Raw genomic sequence first — 13,775 nt, 5'->3', positions numbered from 1 at the left:
ATTAAAATTTTATCTATAATGTTATAAAAACTCAATTAAAATAGAAGGGGAAATTTAACTAATAAATTACCAATTTTATAATAGTTGACTCATGTCTGTAGCCATATTTCAAAGGAATTTTGAATTTTCTAACATCTTTTGCCAATATTATTATATGATTTACTTACAAACAACCTAAGCCATTAATTTACTTATTCTACTATTATATAATTTCCATACACTAATAATAAGTTCAATGTCTTTCTCCCCTACAAGACCTGATTTCTCAGGACAGGGAACCTATTCTTTTTTTAATTTATTTAATGAGTTTTATTTTTTCCAATATGTCTTCACTTAGTATGACAGTGTCTAGTTCCATCCATGTTGCTGCAAATGGCATTATTTTGTTCTTTTTTATGGCTGAGCAGTATTCCATTGTGTATATATACCACATCTTTTTCTAATGTTTTTATTTTTTCCATTATAGCTGGTTTACAATGCTCTGTCAGTTTTGTGCTGGAAAGTGACCCAATCACACATATACATATATACATTCTTTTTCTCACATTATCCTCCTCCATGTTCCAATGTAAGTGACCAGACATGTTTCCCAGTGTTATACAGCTGGATTTCATTGCTTGTCCATTCCAAAGGCAATAGTTTGCATCTACTAATCCCAGATTCCCAGTCTATCCCACTCCATTCCCTCCCCCTTGGCAACCACAAGTATGTTCTCCAAGTCCATGAATTTCTCTTCTGTGGAAAGGTTTGTGCCATGTATTAGATTCCAGATATAAGTGATATCACATAGTATTTCTTTCTATTTCTGACCTACTTCACTTATTTTGAGAGTCTCTAGTTCCATCCATGTTGCTGCAAGTGGCATTATTTTGTTCTTTTTCATGGCCGAGTAGTATTCCATTGTGTATATGTACCACATATGCTTAATGCATTCATCTGTCGATAGACATTTAGGTTGTTTCCATGTCTTGGCTATTGTGAATACTGCTGCAATGAACATACAGTGCATGTGTCTTTCTCAATGAAAGTTCTATCCATATATATTCTCAGGAATGGCATTGCTGGATCATGTGGTAGTCCTATATTTAGTTTTCTGAAGTACCTCCACGCAGTTTTCCATAGTGGTTGTACAAATTTACATTCCCACCAGCAGTGGGAATCTCCACACCCCCTCCAGCATTTGTTATTTGTGGACTTATTAATGATGGCCATTCAGACTGGTGTGAGGTGGTATCTCATGGTAATTTTGATTGGCATTTCTCTAATAATCAGGGATGCTGAACATTTTTTCATGTGCTTGTTGGCCATTTATACATCTTTCTTGGAGAAATGTCTATTCTGGTGTTTTGCCCATTTTTCCATTGGATTGTTGGCTCTTTTGCTGTTGAGTTGTAGAAGTTGTTTGTTTATTTTAGAGATTAAGCCCTTGTCAGTTGCATCATTTGAAACTATCTTCTCCCATTCCATAAGTTGTATTCTTTTTTGTGGTTTCCTTTGCTGTGCAAAAGCTTGTCAGTTTGATGAGGTCCCATCGGTTTTGTTTTTGCTTTTCTTTCTGTTGCCTTGGGAGACTGACCTAAGAAAACATTTGTACGGTTGATGTCATAGACTGTTTGCCTATGTTCTCTTCGAGGAGTTTGAAGATGTCTTGTCTAATATTTAAGTCTTTAAGGCATTTGAGTTTATTTTCATGCATGGTGTGAGGGTGTGTTCTAGTTTCACTGATTTACATGCAGCTGTCCAGTTTTCCCAGCACCACTTGCTGAAAAGACTGTCTTTTTCTCATTTTATACTCTTGCCTCCTTTGTCAAAGATTAATTGGCCATAGGTGTCTGGGTTTATTTCTGGGTTCTCTCTTCTCTTCCATTGGTCTATATGTCTGTTTTGGCACCAATACCACACTGTCTTGATTACCATGGCTATGTAAGATTGCCCAAAGTCTGGGAGAGTTATGCCTCCTGCTTGGTTTTTGTTCTTCAGGATTGCTTTGGCCATTCTGGGTCTTTTATTGTTCTATATAAATTTTTTTTTATTCTAGTTCTGTGAAGAATGTCATAGGTAATTTGATAGGGATTGCAATGAATCTGTAGATTGCTTAATTCTTTCACACAGGAGTATGGAATATCTTTCCATTTCTTTGAATCCTCTTTAATTTCCTTGATTCGTGTTTTATAGTTCTAGGCATATAAGTATTTCACCTCCTTGGTCAGGTATATTCCCATGTATTTAATTTTTGGGGGTGTGATTTTTAAAAGTTTTTATTTTTTTCTCTTTTTAGGGACACACCTGCAGCATATAGAGGTTCCCAGGTCAGGGGTCAAACTGGAGCTGTAACTGCCAGCCTACACCACAGCCACAGCAACACTGGATCCTTAGCCCACTGATCAAGGACAGGGATTGAATGTGTGCCTCATGGATATTAGTCAGATATATTTCCACTGAGCCACATCAGGAACCCTTGGGGTGTGATTTTAAAATGTATTTTATTTTTATGTTCCTTTTCCAATATTTCCTTGTTAGTATGTAGAAATGCAACTGATTTCTGAACCTTAATCTTGTATCCTGCTACTTTGCTGAATTCATGGATCCATTTGAGTAGTTTTGTGTGGAATCCTTGGGGTTTTCTTTATATATTATCATGTCATCTGCATAAGTGACAATTTTACCTCTTCTCTTCCTATTTGGATACATTTTATTTCTTTTGTTTGTCTGATTGCTGTGGCTAGAACTTCCAGTACTATGTTGAATAAAAGTGGTGAGAGTGATGATCCCTGTCTTGTTCCAGATAATAGCAGGAAGGCTTCCAGCTTTTCTCCACTTAGTATTACATTTATTGTGGGTTTGTCATAAATGGCTTTTATTATATTAAGGTGTGTTCCTTCTATACCCACTTTGGTAAGAGTTCTTATCATGAGTAGATGTTGGATTTTGTCAAATGCCTTTTCCACATCTATGGAGATGATCACGTGGCTTTTGACTTCTCTTTTGTTAATGTGGTGTATGACGTTGATTCATCTGCATATGCTGAACCATCATTCTAAACCTGGGATTCATCCCACTTGGTTGTGGTGTATGATCTTTCAGGTGGGAATGTTTCCTGAGCTTCTTCATGTCACTTATATTGTTCTTTTTGTGTGAGTTTAGGGAAATCAACCCTAGTCTTGGAGGCCTATTTCTATGTAAGAGCTCCCTTTTTATTTTGTGGGGCATTACTATTTTTGGCATGGGAATTTGAATATTTGCTCTCTATATCTTCATTGTGAGCAGGTTGTTATCCCACTGAATGTGTTACAGGGAGAAGGAGGCAATGGGTAGGGCTAGTGGTGAGTACCTGGTTGCTGGGCTCTTGACATTAGCAGGCACCTGCAGAAAGGTGGCACAGGCTACTCCTAGTTGCAGGGCCTGGGAAGTGGTAATTAGCCTCAGGTATATTAGGCAGTGCCTGGAGTATTTGGCAGTGGCAGGGGCAGGGTGTATGTGTTCCCAGGGAAGTGAGAGCAGCAAAAGCTTGTGTTTGGACACAATTCCCTCCTCTATGGTGCCTTCTAAAGTCACTGTGGCTGCGAGTGATGCCTGTTCATAGACCCCTAGTGGTGGTGGGCCACGTCCTCCTCTGTCTGGACTAAGAGATAACTGCCATGGTTTTTCCCTGCCACCTGTAGACCATGCAAGAAGCACCCCATCCTGCTTAGCCCATACAGAAGGTGCTGCACAGGGTGGTCCTGGTTGCAGGGTTCTGGAATGGACAGTGATCAGGCACGTGTAGGCACTGCCCGGAACATTTGTCACTGGCAGCAGAGCAGATGTGTTCCCAGGGACATGAGAGCAACAGTGGGTGGCACTCAGTTGCAGTGCCCTCTTTTTTGCCAACCTCTGATGTGACTGGACCTGCAGATGGAGGCTGTTCACAAAGCCCTAGTGTGCCAGGCCATGCCCTGCACTGGTTTCTGAGATGACTGCTGTGGTTTGTCCCCACTGCCTGTAGATCATGCAAGAGGTGCCACATTGAGCTTGCCCTTGGCCCACACAAGAGGTGCTCAGCCATCTGGATCCCACACAAGATGCACCTGGTCTCCTGTAGCCCAAGCAAATGTCCTCTCACCACCTGTAGCCTGTGACAGAGGCTACCCACCCTCTGAGAATCCCTGTGTACACAGGAAAAGAGATTCCTGTGGCAGTCCACCCCTCCTCCTCTCACCCTCCACAACAATGGTGCCTTGCTTATTCTGCAGGCCCAGACCTCCTTCCAGGTTCCCTCGGCTGTGGCATTCTCCTCCCCAGCCCATGGTGCACTGCTCCCTAGACCCTCAGGCTGAATCCATACAGCCACCCCTAGTCCTCTCACTGGAGCTGACCCCAGAGGAGCCTGAGTCTCAGCACCCAGCGCCCCCCACACCCAAGCATCTCAGGCTGTGCTATCTGGGGCAGTGGTGTAGATAATCTGTATGGCACTCACTTCTCTTTGCCTCCTCAGTCCAGCTCTTGCACTTTTCTTGGTGACTTTGAGGACCCTCCATCTCAACTGGTCTCCCTGCCAGTTAGGGGCCCCCAGCATCTGGGTTCCTCTTCTGTTTCACAGCTCCCTCTCAGAGTGATACTCCTGTCCCGATTCCTTTTCTCTCTTTTTTTGGTCTTTTTTTTTACCCATTTATGTGGAGGGTTTCTTGCCCTTTATGGAGGTTTTAGTAAGTCTGCAAGTGTCTGGTAGATGTTCTGTGTGAATTGGTCTGAATGTAGTTGTGTTCTTCTGATGTGTTTGTGGGAGAACAGGAGCATGACGTCTTACTCCTCTGCCATCTTGATCCTTCTCCCAGAACCTAAATTATATTCATCTCTGCTTCTCAAAGCATCCTTATTATACAAATCAGGCATAGATTCATCTCACAAGTTTTTTTCAGCATATTTTATGAACCAAGCACAAGATATTTCTTTTTTTTTTTTTTTTTTGTCTTTTTGCTATTTCTTTGGGCCGCTTCTGTGGCATATGGAGGTTCCCAGGCTAGGGGTCTAATCGGAGCTGTAGCCACCGGCCTACGTCAGAGCCACAGCAATGCAGGATCCGATCCACGTCTGCAACCTACACCACAGCTCATGGCAACGCCGGATCGTTAACCCACTGAGCAAGGGCAGGGACCGAACCCGCAACCTCATGGTAACTACTGTGCCACGACGGGAACTCCACAAGATATTTCTTATACAGGGACAAACCATGTAGTTACTGAGGAGAATATTAATTGGGGATAGTGTAATGTAAACAACCAGAAAAAAAAACACAAGCCAGCATAAAGAATGGGAATCTAGACATCTTCAAAGCATGATGTCCACCAAAGGAAACTTTTCTTCTTAACTCTTGGAAGTCAAAGAAGACTTTGGAGAGAAATGGACTTACTGAGTAGAAATGGCACAGAGTAATGAGAGGATGGGGTCCATTCAAGTAGGAGAAAGAGGAAAGTAGCAAAAGCCAAAGAGTAGAGTGCATAGGGGGACTCTAAATAGTTCAGAAAGGTTGGATCAGTGCAGGCATAGGAGGGAACTATCCCAAGGAACAAGCAAAGAATCACGAGGGGGCGGGGACATCAGAAAGTGTACACTGTGCCATGCTCAAGAGGTTAGGGTGCATCCTGGAGGCTTGAGAAAGTACTGAAAGCTGTAAAACAAGCTCCTTGGTATCACTTGCTCTTTACTTTGGCAATGGGCCACTTTGGAAGATGTACTGAATATTTAAAGGGCATAAGAATCATGCAGGGAGGCAGAGATAAATCAAAGAGGAATAATGACCAGGGCTTCAACTAAAGTAAGGATATCCAAAATGGAAATGTGAAGATAAAATAAAATTGGGAGGTAAACTGAAGATAGTATCAATGGGATTTTATTAGAGGTGGTACAATGAGAGGAAGAAAGCTAGGGATCACTCCCAAGCTTCAGACACGAGAGACTGGGTAGATTGTGGTGTCATTCCACAGACACAGCACACAGGCAGAGTGGTCTAAGGAAAGGATGCTTTGGTATTTTGAGGTATTTCTGGGACTTGCACCTGGAGACTTCCAAGAGAAAAAAATGAAGCAATAGATCTGGAACTGGGGAGAGAGATTTGCCGAGAAATCAAGGTTGGAAAGGTGTTTAAAAATAATTATTATACAATAAATTGAGATCGAGAAGAGTGAGGTTGAATCATTCTTTTAAGCAGGGAGGAAAGTATCAAAAGTAAAAAATCACATAGAGCACCTTATTTTCAGGCTGGAAATAGGAAGAAATGCCTGTGAATAAATATAAGAATTACCAAAGAAAACTGAAAATATACAGAAAGAAGGCATTTTTAAAAAATGAATATTCCCATAACTCTCAACAGGAATAATACCCTGGAGAGATGGAGGCTGGAAACCACAGCAGTGTGACAGAGTTCATCCTTTTGGGGCTCACGGAGGATCCTGTGCTTGGTGTCATCTGCTTTGTGATATTTCTAGGCATCTATGTTGTCACCTTAGTAGGCAATATCAGCATCATTGCTTTGATAAGAAGCTGCACCCAGCTTCACACCCCCATGTACCACTTCCTTGGCCATTTGGCTTTTGTGGACAGTGGTTGTTCCACATCTGTCACACCTCTGATGCTTACAGGATTCTGTAGACATGGAGTGGCCATCACCATCACTGGCTGTGAGGCCCAGCTCTGTTCTGTGATCCTGTTCGGGACAGCTGAGTGCTTCCTATTGGCCGCCATGGCCTATGACCGCTATGTGGCCATCAGCTTGCCCCTGCTCTACTCCACCCACATGTCCCCAAGAGTCTGTGTCCTCTTAGTGGGGGCTTCCTATCTGGGTGGGTGTGTGAATGCTTGGACATTTACTAGTTGCTTGTTGAGTCTGTCTTTCTGTGGACCAAATCAGATAGACCACTTTTTCTGTGATTTCTCCCCTTTGGTGAAACTTTCTTGCTCAGATGTCTCTGTTCTTGAAATTCTCCCTTCCATCTCCTCTGGGTCCATCCTTGGGATCACAGGAATGGTCATAGTTCTCTCTTACATCTGCATCCTCATCACCATCCTGAAGATGCCCTCCACTGAAGGAAGACACAAGGCCTTCTCCACCTGCACCTCCCACCTCACCGCGGTCACTCTGTTCTATGGGACCATCACCTTCATTTACGTGATGCCCAAGTCCAGCTACTCCACTGACCAGAACAAGGTGGTTTCTGTGTTCTACACGGTGGTGATCCCCATGCTGAACCCCCTCATCTACAGCCTCCGGAACAGAGATGTAAAGGAGGCCCTGAGGAAAACCACTCTCAGAGTATCTCAGTAGGATTCATTCTTAGCCTTTCAAGTGACCTGTAAACTGTTCTTTTTTGCTTCATTCTACCAGAATCACACTACTGTGAGCTACCAAATGCTGTGGGCTGAGTCCTTAAAGTGAAATCACACTTCTAACCCTCTCGCTCATACTCCTGTAAACCGTTTGGGACACATGTTAAAAACAGAAATAATGATAGCAATAATTGTCACCATCGTGTATCAACACCTGTGGGTGCCTAGGACTTTTTCTTTCATTTCTTTAGCAAACAATAGTGTGTAGCCAACCCTGCTCTAAGCACAATGGGATAGGAACTGGTTGCTTTCTCCCCAAAATCCGAAGTAGTACTATTATGTCTATTTGAAAAATGAATCATCTGGGGGCACAGAGACATGGAGATGTTGAAAACATGCAGCTAGGAAGTTGTGGGACAAATGTCTGAGTCCAGAAATTCTGGGTCCAAACCTTTGCACACCTTCATTAAGTTTTCACAGCAACCATGTTGCTTGTATTAATAATTCACCTCCATTCACAGATGAGATTACTGAGAGAGTCTTAGAGATCCACTAGCTTATCTGGAGGGCTGTGGACTCAAGTCCTCTGATTCCATGTGCTTGGTCCATAATAAAACACACAATCAGCCAATGATTTCAGCTCTGTTATTGATGTAGAGGATGTGACTGGGGAAGCAAGGCTAAGCTGTCCCTGTGGCTCAGTCTTTGGAACAAACTCTACACCGGAAAAAGTGTAGGATATGAAGAGGCCACAGTAAGGATGAGCATGGGAAAAGAGTACTAATTCTCATCCTTAGAAAATCAGGTCTGGACGCCACAGTCATATGAATTGCCAGAAATTCCATCCACATTTAAAGCATGTAAAAATCAAATACATTTCTTAGGTGTAATTTCAACTTCCTTTTTTGTAGAGATTAAAGATGTATCGTTTTAATTCTAAGCATGGTAGTAATGCGTTAACCACAACGGTTCCATAAGCTAGATTTATAAAGAAATCAGTACCCAAAAACTAGAAATATTGTCAAAGATTGTGCTAAATGTATTTCTTGCATAGTAATATAGCTTTTTTTACATCATCACCATAGACTGGAACTGTGAGGAAAGATTTTTCTGGAGTACTGGAACTCTTAAAAGAAACAACTGTTTAGAGCAACTGAAAGCAAGACTTAAATCATAAAATTTCTTGTTTCAGCATAGTGTCATAAGAGAAGTTATGCATGAAAAAAATTAAAAACTAGTGAAATAGAAAACATTACATATTGCTAAGTAAAAGTGTAGAGTATGTATAATATTATTGCAAAATTTAACTGGAAAATATATAACAAACACTAGAAAATAACAAAGAGAATTTAATATACATGAAATTATTAAATAATGGGTAATGGAACCCATTATTCTCCACACACAAAACTAATTACAAAAAGCTGGGTGGTGTATTTCCTCTACCAACCAATGGGAAAACTATGTATCTTAAGTACCTGAATGTCAACCTGATGCTCTAATTCAATTGTAGTGCTAACTGCATGTCTGTCTTCACAGGTTCAAGGGCTCAGTTCCAAAAGACTTCTCTCCCTTGAGACACAGTTGCAAGTAATGACTCCCTGGGGGACACACATATGTTCAACTTGGCTATAAAGTCAGGGCATCCCACAGCCCTCTGGGTTTGATAATTTGCTGGAATGGCTCACAGAACTCATGGCAACATTCATTTATACTTACTAGTTTATCACAAAAGATATTATAAAGGACAAATTAGCAGTCACATGCAGAGATACACAGCACCAAGGCTGAGAGGGTTTCCAGGGCAAGAGCTTCTACCACCATGAAGGTGGAGAGTACCACCTTCCTGGCATGTGGATCTGTTCACCTACCTATACCCCTCCACTCCATAGTTTAGGATTTTTACAGAGGCTAAGGATCAATATTAAGTCAGTTTCCAGTCCCTCTATTCTCCCTGAAGAATAGGAGGTGGAAATAAAGTTACAAACTTTAATCATGATTGGGTTTTGGTGAACTGACCCCAAACTGAAGCTCTCCGGCATCCTGTCAAGAATTCTCAGAACAAAAGACAGCCAGGAAATCCTAAGGTATTTAGGAGTCCTCTGTCAGGAACTATGGTCAAATACCAAATAATAGAAGAAGAGATGAGGCACCTTGGCACTCCTATCATTCAGGAAATTACAGGGGTTTTAGGAGCCCTCTGAAAGGAACTGGGAACAGAAACCAAAGGTTTATTTCTATTGTGTGAAAGTTGACCAACTAGTGTGTAGTTATGGACTCCTCAGAGCAAAATGATCATAAAAGAATTAAGATACTGGAACATTACAAGAATCCCATTCAGTCATTAGTAATTACCCAATAGATCACCATATTGTAAGAAAGTGTCCTCCAAGATAAAGCTACTCAGGTTTGCAGGCTTCCATTTGACCTTGTCAGGCTCTAAAAGCAAGAATGGACTTGTGGTTGTCAAGGGGGAGGTGGAGGGGGTGGGAGCAACTGGGAGCTTGCGGTTAGTAGATGTAAACTACTTTTTGCTTTTGGAATGGATTAGCAATGAGATCCTGCTGTGTAGCCCTGGGAACTCTGTCTAGTCCATCATGATGGAGCATGATAATGTGAGAAAAAAAGAATGTATACATGTATGTGTAACTGGGTCACCATTATGTGCAGTAGAAAATATAAAGAAATTTTAAAAATTAAAAAAAAAAATAAAAGCAGGAATGATCTCAGCAACATATGACTTCATGCTTTCATGCACATGATAGAACTAAGAGACAGTATTATCACTTCCTTTGAGCCTCTTTGCAGGTGTTAATCTAACACTGGATTTGTGGCACACAGCACTTCTGACTGTCCTGTAAAAATTCCTGGTGCATCCTGACCCCCTTAACTGCCTGGAACTTAAGTACGGGAACTGAAGACAAAGACTAACTTTGCTCTGGATATGTGGACCCATAACTCAGAGATCAAAGTGATCTCAGGTCTCCTGTATCTTACCTCTGGAATATTTGAACATCCCTAAATGAGAGTTAATTCAAGTCAAAGATCAGTGACAGATATTAATTTCCAAATCTGTTAATTTTTCATATATCCTTCGGCATGTTGATGAGCAGTTCAAGGAGAAGGTGGAACAGGGGCATCAAATACTAATATTTTTGTGCTACTGTGACTTCAAAGTCCAAGAGGAATATTTGACCACTTCCTTTAGGTTCTTATACACATAGATGTGGGAGAGTCATTCACCTATTAATTTAAAAAATAAGTTGTTGGACTTAATTAAATCTTATGAACTAAGTAAGCAAGGGATTTATGTTAATAAATAGAACACATTGGGACACAAAGCTAACCTCAATAAATTTAGGAGCATAGAAATTATCTCAAGTATCTTCTATGACCACAATGCCATGAAATTAGAAATCAACCATGGGAAAAGAAATGAGAAAAAACCTACTCCATGGAGACTAAACAACATGCTACTAAAACACCAATGGGTCAATGAGGAAATCAAGAAGGAAATTAAAAACTACCTTGAAACAAATGATAATGAAGACACAACCTCACAAAATCTATGGGATGCTGTGAAAGCAGTGCTCAGAGGGAAATTGATAGCGATCCAGGCCTTTCTCAAAAAAGAAGAAAGATCCCAAATTGACAACTGAACCCTCCACCTAAACGAATTAGAAAAAGAAGAACAAAAAAGTCCTAAAGTCAGCAGAAGGAAGGAAATTATAAAGATCAAAGAAGAAATCAATAAAATAGAGACTCAAAAAACAATAGAGAAAATTAATAAAACCAACACCTGCTTCTTTGAAAAGGTGAACAAAATTGACAAACCCCTGGCCAGACTCACTCAAAAGAGGAGAGAAAGAACCCAAATCACCAAAATTATAAATGAAAAAGGAGAAATCACAACGGATACAGCAGAAATACAAAAAACCATAAGAGAATACTATGAACAACTGCATGGCAACAAGTTTGACAATCTGGAAGAAATGGACAATTTTCTAGAATCTTACAGCCTGCCAAAACTGAATCAAGCAAAAACAGACCAACTGAACAGACCGATCACTAGAAATGAAATTGAAGAGGTCATAAAAACACTCCCTACAAATAAAAGTCCATGACCACATGGCTTCACAGGCAAATTCTATCAAACATATAAAGAGGAATTGGTGCCCATCCTCCTTAAACTCTTTCAAAAGGTTGAAGAAGAAGGAATACTCCCAAAGACATTCTATGATACCACCATCACCCATATTCCAACACCAGAGAGACACACCACCAAAAAAGAAAACTACCGGCCAATATCATTGATGAATGTAGATGCAAAAATTCTCAACAAAATATTAGCCAACCGAATCCAACAACATATCAAAACAATCATACACCATCATCCCAGGTTCACAAGGATGGTTCAACATATGCAAATCAATCAACATCATACATCACATTAACAAAAAAAAGTCAAAAATCATATGATTCTCTCAATAGACGCAGAAAAAATTTTTTTTATTTTTATATAATTTTTTTATTTTCCCACTGTACAGCGAGGGGGTAAGGTTATCCTTACATGTATACATTACAATTACATTTTTCCCCCACCCTTTCTTCTGTTGCAACATGAGTATCTAGACAAAGTTCTCAATGCTATTCAGCAGGATCTCCTTGTAAATCTATTCTAAGTTGTGTCTGATAAGCCCAAGCTCCAGATCCCTTCCACTCCCGCCCCCTCCCATCAGGCAGCCACAAGTCTCTTCTCCAAATCCATGACTTTCTAGAAAAAGCATTTGACAAAGTACAACATCCAGTCATGATCAAGACCCTCGCCAAAGTGGGTATAGAGGGAACATTCCTGAATATAATCAAAGCCATTTATGATAAACCCACAGCAAATATAATACTCAATGGGGAAAAACTGAAAGCCTTCTCACTCAAATCTGGAACAAGACAGGGATGCCCACTCTCACCACTGCTCTTCAACATCGTTTTGGAAGTCCTAGCCACAGCAATTAGACAAACAAAAGAAATTAAAGGCATCCATATAGGAAGAGAAGAGGTCAAACTGTCACTGTATGCCGATGACATCATACTATACATAGAAAACCCTAAGGACTCAACCCCAAAACTCCTGGCACTGATTAATAAATTCAGCAAAGTAGCAGGATATAAGATTAACATTCAGAAGTCAGTTGCATTTCTGTATACCAGCAATGAAACAGTAGAAAAGGAATACAAAAATATGATACCTTTTGAAATTGCACCTCACAAAATCAAAAACCTCAGAATACATCTGACCAAAGAGGTAAAGGACCTATATGCTGAGAACTATAAAACTTTAACCAAAGAAATCAAAGAAGATGTAAAGAAATGGAAAGATATTCCATGTTCCTGGATTGGGAAAATCAATATTGTAAAAATGGCCATACTACCCAAAGCAATCTACAGATTCAATGTAATCCCTATCAAATTCCCCAGGACATTTTTCACAGAACTAGAACAAACAATCCAAACATTTATATGGAACAACAAAACACCCAGAATCGCCAAAGCAATCCTCAGAAACAAAAACCAAGCAGGAGGCATAACTCTCCCAGACTTCAAGAAATACTACAAAGCCACAGTCATCAAAACAGTGTGGTACTGGTATCAAAACAGACAGACAGACCAATGGAACAGAAGAGAGAATCCGGAAATAAACCCTGACACCTATGGTCAATTAATCTTTGACAAGGGAGGCAAGAACATCAAATGGGAAAGAGAGAGTCTATTCAGCAAGCATTGATGGGAAACCTGGACAGCTGCATGTAAAGCAATGAAACTAGAACACACCCTCACACCATGCACAAAAATAAACTCCAAATGGCCGAAGGACTTAAATAGAAGACAAGACACCATCAAACTCCTAGAAGAGAACATAGGCAAAACACTCTCTGACATCAACATCATGAATATTTTCTCAGGTCAGTCTCCCAAAGCAATAGAAATTAGAGCAAAAATAAACCCATGGGACCTCATCAAACTGAAAAGCTTTGGCACAGCAAAGGAAACCAAAAAGAAAACAAAAAGACAACTTACAGAATGGGAGAAAATTGTTTCAAATGATGCAACTGACAAGGGCTTAATCTCTAGAATATACAAACAACTTATACAACCCAACAGCAAAAAAGCCAATCAATCAATGGAAAAATGGGCAAAAGACCTGAATAGACATTTCTCCAAAGAAGATATACAGATGGCCAGCAAACACATGAAAAAATGCTCAACATCGCCGATTATAACAGAAATGCAAATCAAAGCTACCACAAGATACCACCTCACACCAGTCAGAATGGCCATCATCAATAAATCCACAAATAACAAGTGCTGGAGGGGCTGTGGAGAAAAAGGAACCCTCCTGCACTGTTGGTGGGAATGTAAACTGGTACAGCCACTATGGAGAACAGTTTAGAGATACCTTAGAAATCTATACATAG

General features: G+C 40.5%; 1 protein-coding gene and 1 pseudogene across 1 annotated transcript; one reads left to right on the top strand and one right to left on the bottom strand.

Annotated features, from left to right (window-relative positions):
- The window catches only part of LOC110255358, a 218,355-nt pseudogene that overhangs the window by 44,086 nt on the left and 160,494 nt on the right, over positions 1 to 13,775 (bottom strand).
- Positions 6,368 to 7,300, top strand: LOC110262313 (olfactory receptor 491-like). Its single transcript, XM_021102708.1, has one exon. The coding sequence runs from the start codon at positions 6,368 to 6,370 to the stop codon at positions 7,298 to 7,300; it is 933 nt and encodes a 310-aa protein (XP_020958367.1).

The sequence above is a fragment of the Sus scrofa genome, chromosome 9 (genome assembly GCF_000003025.6).
Source record: "Sus scrofa isolate TJ Tabasco breed Duroc chromosome 9, Sscrofa11.1, whole genome shotgun sequence".
In the NCBI taxonomy this organism is placed as follows: domain Eukaryota; kingdom Metazoa; phylum Chordata; class Mammalia; order Artiodactyla; family Suidae; genus Sus; species Sus scrofa.
This window is presented reverse-complemented; position numbering and strand designations above follow the sequence as displayed.

What these genes read in the sequence shown, in the direction of transcription:
- LOC110262313 (XM_021102708.1), top strand. Translation starts at nt 6,368, where the DNA reads ATGGAGGCTGGAAACCACAGCAGTGTGACAGAGTTCATCCTTTTGGGG.